Source organism: Onychomys torridus, chromosome 16 (genome assembly GCF_903995425.1).
Source record: "Onychomys torridus chromosome 16, mOncTor1.1, whole genome shotgun sequence".
In the NCBI taxonomy this organism is placed as follows: domain Eukaryota; kingdom Metazoa; phylum Chordata; class Mammalia; order Rodentia; family Cricetidae; genus Onychomys; species Onychomys torridus.
This window is the reverse complement of record NC_050458.1, coordinates 26,095,154-26,107,367: the sequence shown is the minus strand read 5'-3', so window position 1 is coordinate 26,107,367 and position 12,214 is coordinate 26,095,154. Positions and strand designations below refer to the sequence as shown.

The window sequence follows — 12,214 nt, the reverse complement described above, 5'->3', positions numbered from 1 at the left end:
AAAACAGGATATCCAAAAGAGTCCTGTACAATAAAACAACCTCTGGAGGCATCATGATCCCAGACTTCAAGTTCTACTATAGAGCTACAGTCATAAAAACAGCTTGGTACTGGCATAGAAACTGACATATGGACCAATGGAATCAAACTGAAGACCCTGACATTAATCTGCACACCTATAAACATAATTTTCAACAAAGAAGCCAAAACTGTACAATGGAAAAAAGAAAGCATCTTCAAGAAATGGTGCTGGCATAACTGAATGTCAACATGTAGAAGGCTGCAAATAGATCCATATCTGTCACCATGCACAAAACTTAAGTCCAAGTGGATCAAAGACCTCAACATAAATCCAGTTACTCTGAACCTGACAGAAGAGAAAGTAGGGAGTACTCTTGAATGCATTGGCACCAGAGATCACTTTCTAAATATAACACCAGTAGCAGAGACACTGAGAGAAACAATTAATAAATGGGACCTCTTAAAACTAAGAAGCTTTTGCAGGGCAAAGGACACGGTCAACAAGACAAAATGACAGCCTACAGAATGGGAAAAGGTCTTTACCAAACCCACATCTGACAGAGGGCTGATTTCCAGAGTATACAAAAGACTCAAGAAATTAGACATCAAAATGCACAACAGTCCAATTAAAAAAATGGGCTATAGAGCTAAACAGAGAATTCTCAACAGAAGATGCTCAAATGGCTGAAAGACATTTAAGGAATAGCTCAACATCCCTAATTATGAGGGAAATGCAAATCAAAACAACTCTGAGATACCATCTTACACCTGTCCAAATGGCTAAGATCAAAAACACTGAAGACAGCATATGTTGGAGAGGATATGGAGCAAAGGGAACACTCCTACATTGTTAGTGGGAATGCAACCTGTACAACCACTTTGGAAATCAATACGGCACTTTCTTAGAAAATTGGGAATCAATCTCCCTCAAGACCCAGTTATATCACTCTTGGGCATATACCTAAGGAATGCTCAAACATACCACAAGGTTCCATGCTCAACTATGTTCATAGCAGCATTATTTGTAATAGCCAGAACCTGGAAACAATCTAGATGTCCTTCAACTGAAGAATGGATAAATAAAATGTGATACATATACACAATGGGGTACTACTCAGCAGAGAAAAACAATGACATCATAAGGTTTGCAGGCAAATGAATGGAACTAGAAAAAAATCATCCTGAGTGAGGTAACCCAGACTCAGAAAGACAAAATGGTATGTATTCACTCATAAGTGGATACTAGATGTGAAGCAAAGACTAACCAGACTGCAACTCACAACTCCAGAAGGTTACTTAGTAAAGAGGACCCTAAGAAAGACACAGGGATCACCCAATGACAGGGAAATTGATGAGATCTACATGAGCAACCTGGACATGGTGGGAGGGTAATGGAGGGCAAGGTTTGGGGGAAAGAGATTTTAAGGGAGCAGGAGGTCCCAGCTGGATCAGGAACAGAGTGGGAGAACAAGGCAAGAGATACCATGATAAATGAAGACTGCCATGGGAACAGGAAGAAGCAAAGTGCTAGAGAGGTCCCAGAAATCCAAAAAGATACCTCCACAAAAAAACTACTGACAATGGTTGAGAGAAAGCCCAAGCTGACCTACTCTGGTGATCTGATGGCTGAACACCCTAACTGTCATGATAGAACTCTCCTCCAGTGACTGATGGAAGCAGATGCAGAGATCCACGGCCAAGCCCCAGGTGGAGCTCCAGGAGTCCAATCTGCAAGAGAGAGGAGGAATTGTATGAGCAAGAGATGTTGAGACCATGATTGGAAAAAGCACAGGGACAAATAGCCAAACTAGTGGAAACACATAAACTATGAACCAATAGCTGAGAAGCCCCCATGGAACTGGATCAGGACCTCTGGATAAGTGAGACAGTTGATTAGCTTGAACTATTCAGGAAGCCCCCAGGCAGTGGGACGGGGCCCTGTCCTTAGTGCATGAGCTGGCTTTCTGGAACCTAGGGCCTATGCTTACACATTTTGCTCAGCCTTGGTGTAGGGAGGAGGGGACTGGACCTGCCTCAACTGAATCCCCAAGGGAGACCTTGCTTTGGAGGAGGTGGAAATGCGGGGAGGGTTAGAGGTGAAGTCTAGGGGGTTGGAGGAAGGAGGACAGGGGAATCCGTGACTGATATGTAAAATTAAATTAATTATAAAATAAAAAAAGAAATATGGCCCTGACAAGCCAAAAAAACCACAGAGTTTAATCCTTCCTACATTCGAAAGGGTGATATATTTAATTACTTGCTTTCAAAGAATAGACTAGAAACAACAAAATACAGTAATCTCACAGTGAAGAAACCTGGCCTAAGACTTTAGCCAAAAATAAATGCAAGTGTGCAGAGGTGTAGCATAGGTGACCTGTGTGTGGTGTGATAAGAGGTACATTTTATCTATGTTTTCAACAAACACCAAATCCATTCTAAGTACAAGAAAGACATCAGACAAATCCAAGTAGGAGCATTCTATGGGATTCTATACAAGCTCTGTAAGACCATTAGAAGGAGGAGGAGGGCTGCTGTGGGATGTCCTGTATGCTGTAAATATATGTTGCTATGATTGATTGATAAATAAAACTCTGATTGGCCAGTAGCCAGGCAGGAAGTATAGGAGGGAGTAGCAGAGAAGAGAACTGGGGGAACAGGAAGGCGAGTCTAGAGAGACATTGCCAGCTAAGGCCATAAAAAGCCAGATTTAAGGTACTGGCAAGCCACAAGCCACATGGGAACTTATAGACTAATAGATATGGGTTAATTTAAGATAGAAGAACTAGATAGTAAGAAGCCTGAGCCATTAGGTCCAACAGTTTAAATAATAAAAAAAAAAGAAAGAAAAGAAAAGACACTCATACCCTGATTAAAAAGCTGTGGGACTGTTCATGCCTATTTAGCTCAGCAAAGGGGTACATGTTAAAACTATTAATACCTTTCCCTGACCTGAACAAGCCTAATTTTATAGACATAGCAATTCAGTTACTTTACCTATAAGTAGACTTTGAGAAGGTTACAGATGTTTCTATTTCACAGGCTTAATCTAATAATTTCATTTTTGCTTTTGTAATGGCTAGATTTTTATACATTGTGTTTCCAGTGCAAGTACATTTTCTAGTGTGATTTAACTTTGAAACAATTTAGAAAATGCTTAAAATATGTTAGAAGCATTGTCTTATGCCCAGAATGTTACTTAATAGTGTGATGATTTCAAACACAGGCTTCAGAGCAGTGCTTTCCCATTTGATGGCTGCGTAATCTTGGGCAAGTTTCTGTGTGAGTCTAAGTTTCCTGTTCTTAATGATGAGTAGGAAAATAGTCGCAAACACATATGGTTGTCATGCAAAATAAATAAATATTTATTTATTTATTTATTTATTTAAAGCTTTAATGAAGAATGTTATTTTTTCTTAACATTTAAAATACCTTTGGTCTCTTTATTATTACACTTATTTGCATTTTATCTCAGTCATCATAAGTACATATTTGTGTGTACTGGAGAAAGAAAGCATGCACATCAGTTTATTTGTTTTCCCAACTGAACTATGTGCTGTTAAAAGGTGAGCTTATTTCAAACACTTCTTGGTGTTCAATCCAGGGCTATGTTCACAAAAGAATGTAAAAAATATTACCCAAGGAAGAAATCTAAGTAAGCTACAACCCAGAAGGTGACTGCTTATTGAAACCCAGTGTCTGTGGTGGTATTCTGTTCCTAAAATATTGTGCTCCCTAATAAATTTATCTGGGGTCAGAGACAGAACAGCCACAATATTAAACATAGAGGATAGGCAGTGGTAGCACACGCCTTTAATCCTAGCATTCCAGAGGCAGAAATCCATCTGTTCAAGGATACAGCCAAGCTTGGTGACTCACACCTTTAATCCCAGAAAGTGAGCCTTTAATCCCAGGGAGAGATGGTAAAAAGGAGAAAGGTATATAAGGCGTGAGGCCCAGAAACTAGAAGCATTTGGCTGGTTAAGCTGTTAGGCTTTGGAGCAGCAGTTCAGCTGAGATTCATTTCATAAGGACTCAGAAGCTTCCAGTCTGAGGAAACAGGATCATCTGAGGAACTGGCATGGTGAGGTAGCTGTGGCTTGTTCTGCTTCTCTGATCTTCCAGCATTCACCCCAATAACTGGCCTCAGGTTTGATTTTATTAATAACACCTTCTAAGATTCATGCTATAAGTGTCTACAATTTTTCTCCGCATTCTAGATTTCACTTTTAGAACTTTACAACTTAGTGCATCCAAAGGAAGTATTGGACTTGAATTGGAGACTGTTTTAGGATTATCCAAACTAACTTTGCAATAAAAATGATAAACTGTCTTCCAATTCCCAGTCATTCAAGTGATATTTGGCTTCAACTATAATACAGTTCAACAACTCTAAGTAGAATAATTAGTCAATGGCCAAGATAGATTCAGTTCTTAACCTAACCTAGAGTCCACATTCCAGTGTTGAATTAAGAAAACAGTAAATATAAAGGGTAAGTGGGAGCAAGAATTACGAACTGCTATAAAGAAAAACAAAGCACTGTGGGGGATAAAGAAGGACCAGCAACTGGGAGAGAGGTGGCTACTAGCCAGAATGATCAGGAAGGTGTACCAAATAAGTGTCACTTGATTCAAATTCTAAAAAATAAGGAAGATCACGCTGTGTACTTCTCTGAAAGAGCATGGTTGCACAACAAAGCACAAGTGAGAAAGTCTTAATGAGAATGGACTCGACATGTCTTAAAGTGAGATGAGTATGGCTGAGAACCGGTGAGCCAGAGGAATCTGCTGACCATGAGGTTGGAAGAGGCTAGCTAGCTTGTGGACGGCCTTTAAGCCATATAAAGGCCTTTGAACCCATTCTAAATTAACTGGAAAAGATTCACGAAGATGACTGTTACTTGGTTTGTGCCTTAACAAGTGTATAGAGGAAACGCCTTAGGAAGGGAAATCGTGAAAACAGTGGGACACCATAGTAGAGTAAAAATAGCAAGCGAGTATGCTAACTTGACAGCAGCAAGACTGACCAAGGGACTTGTGCTTGGAAACTCCTACAAAGGAGGGCTCTCAATAATGTGGGGACCACAGCTCCACGACACTCTAAAGAAGAAGGGACAGCTAACTCTTCTTGGAGCAGTTTAACGATGTGAGTCAAAGCTGCCTAAGATGTCTTATCTTAGAGCTGGGAATGTAGCTCATTGGGTAGCATGCTTGCTTGCCTAACATGCTCAAAGCGCTGGGTCCATCTCCAGCACCACCTAAATGTGAATCAGATCCATAATCCTAGTAGCACTTGAGATATGGAGGCAGAACAATGTGGAATTCAAGATCATAATCACAATATAAAGCAACTTTGAGGACAACCTGGGCTACATGTGATTCTACATCAAAAAAATAAAATAAAATTTGGTTAAATGTTTGAAACTGTTTTTCCTCTGCACATGAAGCCTACTCTACACAGTCCTTCTGTAATAATTATTTTAGCAAACACAAAGTGAACTTGTGGCATCAGTTGTAAGCCAAATAAATAAATAGATAGATAGATAGATACATAAATAAATAAATCGTTAAATCTTGGTCATAACAAATATGATGAAATTATGTTATTAAAGTTTAGTAGTTTTTTTGTGATGGAGTTAAAATTTTTAGGAGAAAACAAGTCATCTCAGAAAATGCTGAGTGATAGGCCAGCAAGTACAGGCCCCTGTGGACGTCTTCCTCATCTTGAGATTGCACCTTGTATCTTAAGCAAGCCGAGCAACGGTCTTCCTGGAATTTTACTTCCGCTTCCGGGACTGGCAATATGAACTCTCCTGCGGAGACGTCTGTTCCAGAAGATGTGGAAGGTGGAGACCAAACCAAGGGTTTAAGCCCTGTCCCGAGATGTACTCAGAGCAGCGAAGGTGAAGGCAGTCTCCCTGGCCCCGAAAGCATCGAGGTCCCGTTAGTGTCCCAGCTGGAAGTGTCAAAGCCCATGTCCGTGGTACTTTGGGCTGGCGGGTGCCTGCCGGATTCCCTGGTGCCCAAGGAAGAGAGTCTAGGTTCCCCAGCTGACGAGAAGGTGGTTGGTTTGGACTGCCACTCCCAACCCAAGGTAGAGACCGTAGCCACTGGGCAGCAGGTGAACAACTCAGAGGCACCAGGAGTCAGAGAACCATCCCCAGAGGGCTTTTCTGCTGAGACTGAGCCAGGCTCCAGCAAGAGAGGTCTGCAGGCCTCAGGCTCCGAGGAGACAAAGCCGGCCTCTGCTGCTACTCTCTTGCCCAAGGGATGGGAGCAAAGCAGGGCTTGGGTGACCCCGAAGATAAGTACCACTGGTAGGATGGTGATCAGCAGCGAGGATACCCCCCACTGTCCCACTTCTGAACCTGAGTTGACAGATGAATTAAATGAGGTACAGACGATGAGGGTGACCATTTGCCTCAAAGATGGGAGCCAACCTAAGACCAGTGGCCCATCAGAGACTGGAGACATAGCCAGACACTCAAATGTCCAGGCCAGAGACAGTTTCATCCGGATGCCCTCCTCCCTGCTGACCTCTACTACCCGAGGACTGACCTCTGGCATGGAGAGGCAGGCCTCGAAGGAACTGGAAGCCTTATCCTCTAAGAAAAAGCCAGGAGTCTTGTGGGGGAAAGGAGGAGCCAAGCCCAGCTATCCAGAAGTTCCTGGGGTGGGTAGTCTGCCCAAGGCCAATCCTAGAAAGAAGATGATCCCAAAGAAGAAACCCCTGTGGGATGCCTCAACAGTTACTCTGGGGAGAGCCTTCCATCAATGGGGTCAGAGACTAAAGTCGGCTCCTGCAGAACCAGCCACCTTCCCCCCAATCTCTGGTGTTGGGCTACCTGGGAGGTCCAATAAATGCTCACTGCTGCCTTTGAGACCCAAACAGTGCAAGAACTTCTACACTGGGAAGAGACCTGGGACAAAGAGGACAAGGGACTTACAGTTGGTATCCAAAGAAGACACTGACTCAACCAGAGATCCCTGCTCACAGGTTACGTTTCCAACACACAGGGCAGAGCCATCCTGCCAGAGTGTGCATCAAGAATTCAGCAGTGGGGATATAAACACCAGAAGCCTCCAGGACCCAGAAAACTCTCAGTCCTTAGCCCTGAGCCAAAAAGGCATCATGTCTAGAAGGTCTGCAGCCTCTGGTGACCAGGAACCACCTGTAGGTCCCTCACCCCTAGACCCAGAGGTACAGCAACTACCTGGAACACAGGGCTGTCCCCATTGTCCAGAATTACAGAGGGAAATAGAAGACCTCAAAAAACAGCTATCTGCCCTGCAGGCTGTCAATGAGAAGTTCCAGGCACTTTCAAGTTAAACCCAAGGTGTGTCAAGCACACAAGACAAGCAGCTGGTGTCTCTGGAGCCCCGTGCTGCAGTCCAGCTACTTCCTTCCAGTTCTTCCTGTAGATCCTTTCCTCTTTACCTCCCACCCCCTCCCCAATTGGCAGTAGTTCAAAGAAGTACTTCCTAGGAAGGAAAATAAATGTTTGTGATATAAAGTAAATAAAGATAACTATAAAGAATGCCAGCTTATCTCTGCCTTCTTAAAACTAGTCTAGGTATGAACTAGGCCTGGAATGGATCATGAAGGAAAATGATGTGTTAAAAGAGGTCAAGGGTATTTTTTTCAAACCTCTATATGTTTTTTAAACTACCAGTTTGTTTGTTTGTTTCCTTGAGAATGGGCCTACATCAAGGAAATCACAATGGTTCTCCAGATAAACCTAAACTTCCCTCTCTGATCCTAGATGCCTTAGAGGTAATTGTTTCTGTGTTGGACTAAGTCCTTTTACAGGGCTAGGACTAAGGATGGGAAAATGCAAATATAAATCTAGGTGCTTTTGTGTCATTTTAACATTTTAAGCAAAGAATATAGTCAGCTGACACCTCTTCCCTTCTATTATCCCTTCTTCTCTTGGAAATGGTTTGGACTCTTCCCCCCAGCCTTTGTCCACACACCAAGGAGCAATCTGTCCATGTAGTAGCATCAATGCTCTCAGAGGCTTGCCAGACCAACTCTAATTCAGATAGGGACCAACAAGTACAAAGTGGTGCAGCCAGAATTTCAGAAAGAAGTCAGTAGGGTCTGTTGAATACCTGGCCCATCCAAACCTAAATGTAACATCTCTATGTGGTAATTCTCCAGGCCTGAAAAGCAGAAAAGATATGCAAGGTCACAGCACCAAACAAAAAAAAAACAGAGCTTATGGGTTATTCTCAAACAGAAGCAAAATGGAGAAAGGACTTGGTAGAAGTCACTTTTCCCTCAGTTCTTTACTCACGTATTAGATAAAGCAACTTTATCACTTTTCACATCCTCCCCTCATTTCACCCCATGACAGACACTTAGGCTGTATTGGTCAAGCATATGGTACTCTTAGAGATCTAGAAACAGAAAGCATGTTTTATTTGCTTCAAAGATGTATCATCTTGTGGAGAGAAGGGATTCACACCAATATTAGAGAACAAACTGCAGTGCATGGTGTAAAATAACTGTAAAGCTATGTGGCATGCAATAAAGAACCCTTGGGCATAGATATTAGCTCATCCTTAAATCTCTGCTTTAGTCCTTTCTAATCAAGGGCCCTTGGATGACTCAGTTTAATTTTGTTGAGCTTTTGTTTTTCGGTAAAATGGGGATAATAACAATAAGGCTTCCTGTGTGAGGAAAAAATTTTTGCCTAAAGCTTAAAGTCAAAATTTCAGGAAAATATAAAGGACTGCCTGTGGTCTTAGATCTAGAGACAGCAGAGCACAATTTTGATGGTAGATTTCATACCCTACAGGTGGGAATAGCTGCCCCCACCCCACCCTGTGTAACTATTGGGGTAGATCAAGGATTAGTGAAGAGACCATCTCTGGACCTTCTGTGACATCACAAGGAAAAGGCAATCAGGTAGTTGGAAGGGGGACACCAAGTTAGAAGCACTGCTTGACACCCTCTGAACTGAGAGTCCCAGCCAGAAAGCACTGAGTATGCACAGGATGAAGTTTTGTGAAAACTCACAGTGAACCAGGGACATTGCCACTCTTGTAAGGAAATGCTTCTCTCTCTCTCTCTCTCTCTCTCTCTCTCTCTCTCTCTCTCTCTCTCTCTCATATGAATATAACACTTCTCTATGAAAAGCTTCATTTAATAGTTATCTAGGAACACTGAGTGGTGGTGGCTCACGCCTCTAACCCTAGCACTTGGGAAGCAGAAGCAGGCAGATCTCTGTGAGTTCAAGGCCAGCCAGGTCTACAGAGTGAGTTCCAAGACAGCCAAAGCTATCTAGTGAGAACCTGTCTCAAAACAACAACAAAAAAAAATTAAACACTCGTCCAGGCTTAGTATATGATCAGAGCAAGGAGTCATTTTCTTAGTAACACTGTGTTCACAGAACAGAGAGTAGGATCATCTATTCTTATCACTCAGAAGAGAATTGTAGAGAAAATGTCTATAAATGAGAGGTCATGCTAAAAGCTTACAATGGGCCAGAAACACTATAAAAGGAGATGTTGCTCAGTGGTGGAACTCTTGCTTAGGATGCATAAGGTCCTAGGTTCAATCACCATCATGATAATAAAGAAAACTACACAGATGAGAGATGTACAGAAAAGAACATCATAGATTTGGAAAATAGTTACAACTAGTTCCTTCAGGAAGATATCAAGAACAAATAATATACAAGCCAGAATAAAATTCTAGTATAGGGAGAAAATATTGATATAACAAAAAAAACCACCTTCCCACATCAGCAAAAGACTCTCCATTCCATCTCTCTAAACTAATCCCAATTTCTGTTGGCAATAATTAAAATAAAATCAGCAATTTTGACCAGATAATACAAATTTTCAAGTCTGAGAAATATTTTTGAAACTTATTTTACATAACAAACATTTTTCTAAATATAACAAATTCCAGAAACTGCAAAGGAAAAAAAACGGACAAATTTGATTAGTTTTTTCAATACATCATGAAAAGGAAGTTCACGGGAAGCATAATTAGCTATAATAACTGCATGAACGGAGATTCAGTCTTGTTATAATGAGACATGCAAATTAAAGCTATCAAGAGATACCACTTCTTAAATAGAGTGGCAAAAAGTAAAGAATCTTAGTAGTACTTGGGATCACCAAATGTATTTGTATTGGGAGCATCATTCACATGTGCTTTATGAAGAACAGTTGACAATGTCCATTAAATATAAAAATGTACACACCAACAATTTCAATTTTAGTAGCTCAGTCTCAGTTATTCCTAGACCCAAAAATTGTTATATGTATATATGTGAATTATATATATATATATATGAATTACTTACAGTAGCAAAAACAAGCAGCCCACTAAATTTCCATCGACTAAATAAATGCTAACACAGTTAATAGTGATGAAACAGCCTACTACCCAAAACAGTGAGAAGTCTCCTTGTTTATGTGTATGGAGTAAATCTCCAAAATAAGCCATTTAGTAACAAAAGCAAGGTACAATACGTATGCAGAAATTCTCTGAGTTGGTGCATGCTGAAATAGGCGTTTGAAAATTGTGATTATCACCGGGCGGTGGTGACACACGCCTTTAATCCCAGCACTTGGGGGGCAAAGCCAGGCCTCTCTGTGAGTTGGAGGCCAGCCTGATCTACAAAGTGAGTTTCAGGAAAGGCTCAAAGCTACATGGAGAAACCCTGTCTTAAAAAAAAAAAGAAAGAAAAAAGAAAAAAAAAAGAAAATTGTGATTATCACTGTAAGAACAGAAGAGAAGCAAGCACACACATGTCTCTGATGAAGTAAAACAGATCTTGAAGAGTCTGACAGGACCTCTCTGATTCTATAGGTTTTCATATTATCTGGTCAAAATCATTTTATCTTAATTATTGCCTCTAGAAATTGGAATCAGTCTAAGGAGATGAAATGGGAAGGTTTTGTTGCCCTGGGAAGGCTTGGGGAGTTTTCTATATTATAAACCCACTTCTGTATTTCTTGAGATAATAAGTATTATTTTTATCATGGATGGAAACTTCAGAGATTAGGCATAAAAATAATTTCAAATTCTCTGTTCTATTTAAAAATACCGTATCCCACCATTTGGCTGTTTGTGCCAACACTGTGAGTAGAAAATATGTCACTGTAGCTATAATAGTGACAAAATGTTCCACGTATTATAAGAATGCAAAGAGGGATCAGTCAATTCTGGAGGCAGATGGGTGGTTACCAGGAAACCCAGGGATAGAGATGAAGATTAAAGTTGCCCTTGAAGGATGCCCATTCACTCAACAGACCTCTGCTACGGAAGTTATAGCCAGATGCCAGAGCATGAGCTTAAGAAAGCATTGTGCTATACAGAACCTGTGGTGTTTATAGAGGACCTCATCTCTTGGAGGGCACGAAGACAAGAAGGGCACAAGAGAAATAACTAGACATGAGGTGGAATGGGGAACTGAGGTAGAGGCAATATCGCAGAATGCCTAGCTGCCATTCTGAGACAAATAAGGTGCTTTTACCAATCAGTGGATCTAAATCTTATTGGCTATCAAAATTACCTGAAGGAGCTTCATGAGTACTGGTTTTCAGATACCATCTCACACCAAGAAAATCTGACTCTGATTAGTAGACTCCTGGGCCTGGAATTTAAACTTAATATTACACTGGCATAGACAAGAAATGGTCAGAACTCCAGCTCCAGTATCTCAGGGCAGCGTCATATGAGGAAGGAGAAAGGAATGGATCATCCTATTGGGAGGTTACCAAGACCTAGGTATAGTTCCCTCTGTGTATGTGTCAGACTGAACACTGAGATTTCTTACAGCTCTGAATTCATTCTTGCCTGGAATTTACTGGAAGTGAGACAGGAATATGAAAATATACCTTTTCCCTGATCCTTCCTCCAGGCCTCTTCATGGTACCACTGCTATGACTACCTGAGCAGGAAGTGCTAGGCAATATAAGAATAACCAAGCACATTTACTAAGGTTTTTTCATTTAAGACTTCCTTCTTCTGTGTAAAAACAGCAATAACTCGTGATTAATTGTCTTAGTGCTTTTCTTGTTGCTTTCATAAAATACTCTGGCAAAAGCAACATAAGGGAGAGTTTATTTTAACTCATATTTCAACACATAAGTTACCATGGCAGAGAAGTCAAGTCAGCAGGAGATTGAAGCTATTCATCAGATTGTGTACTATTCAGAAAAAAAAAGATAGCAGT

General features: G+C 41.1%; 1 protein-coding gene across 1 annotated transcript; it reads left to right on the top strand.

Annotated features, from left to right (window-relative positions):
- The first annotated feature begins 5,820 nt into the window (after positions 1-5,820).
- Positions 5,821-7,347, top strand: LOC118597106 (uncharacterized protein CXorf49 homolog). The gene has a single exon (XM_036208378.1). The coding sequence runs from the start codon at positions 5,821-5,823 to the stop codon at positions 7,345-7,347; it is 1,527 nt and encodes a 508-aa protein (XP_036064271.1).
- Positions 7,348-12,214: the final 4,867 nt, after the last annotated feature.

Bases quoted from the DNA above. Each gene is read 5' to 3' on its own strand.
- LOC118597106 (XM_036208378.1), top strand. From the start codon at position 5,821: ATGAACTCTCCTGCGGAGACGTCTGTTCCAGAAGATGTGGAAGGTGGA.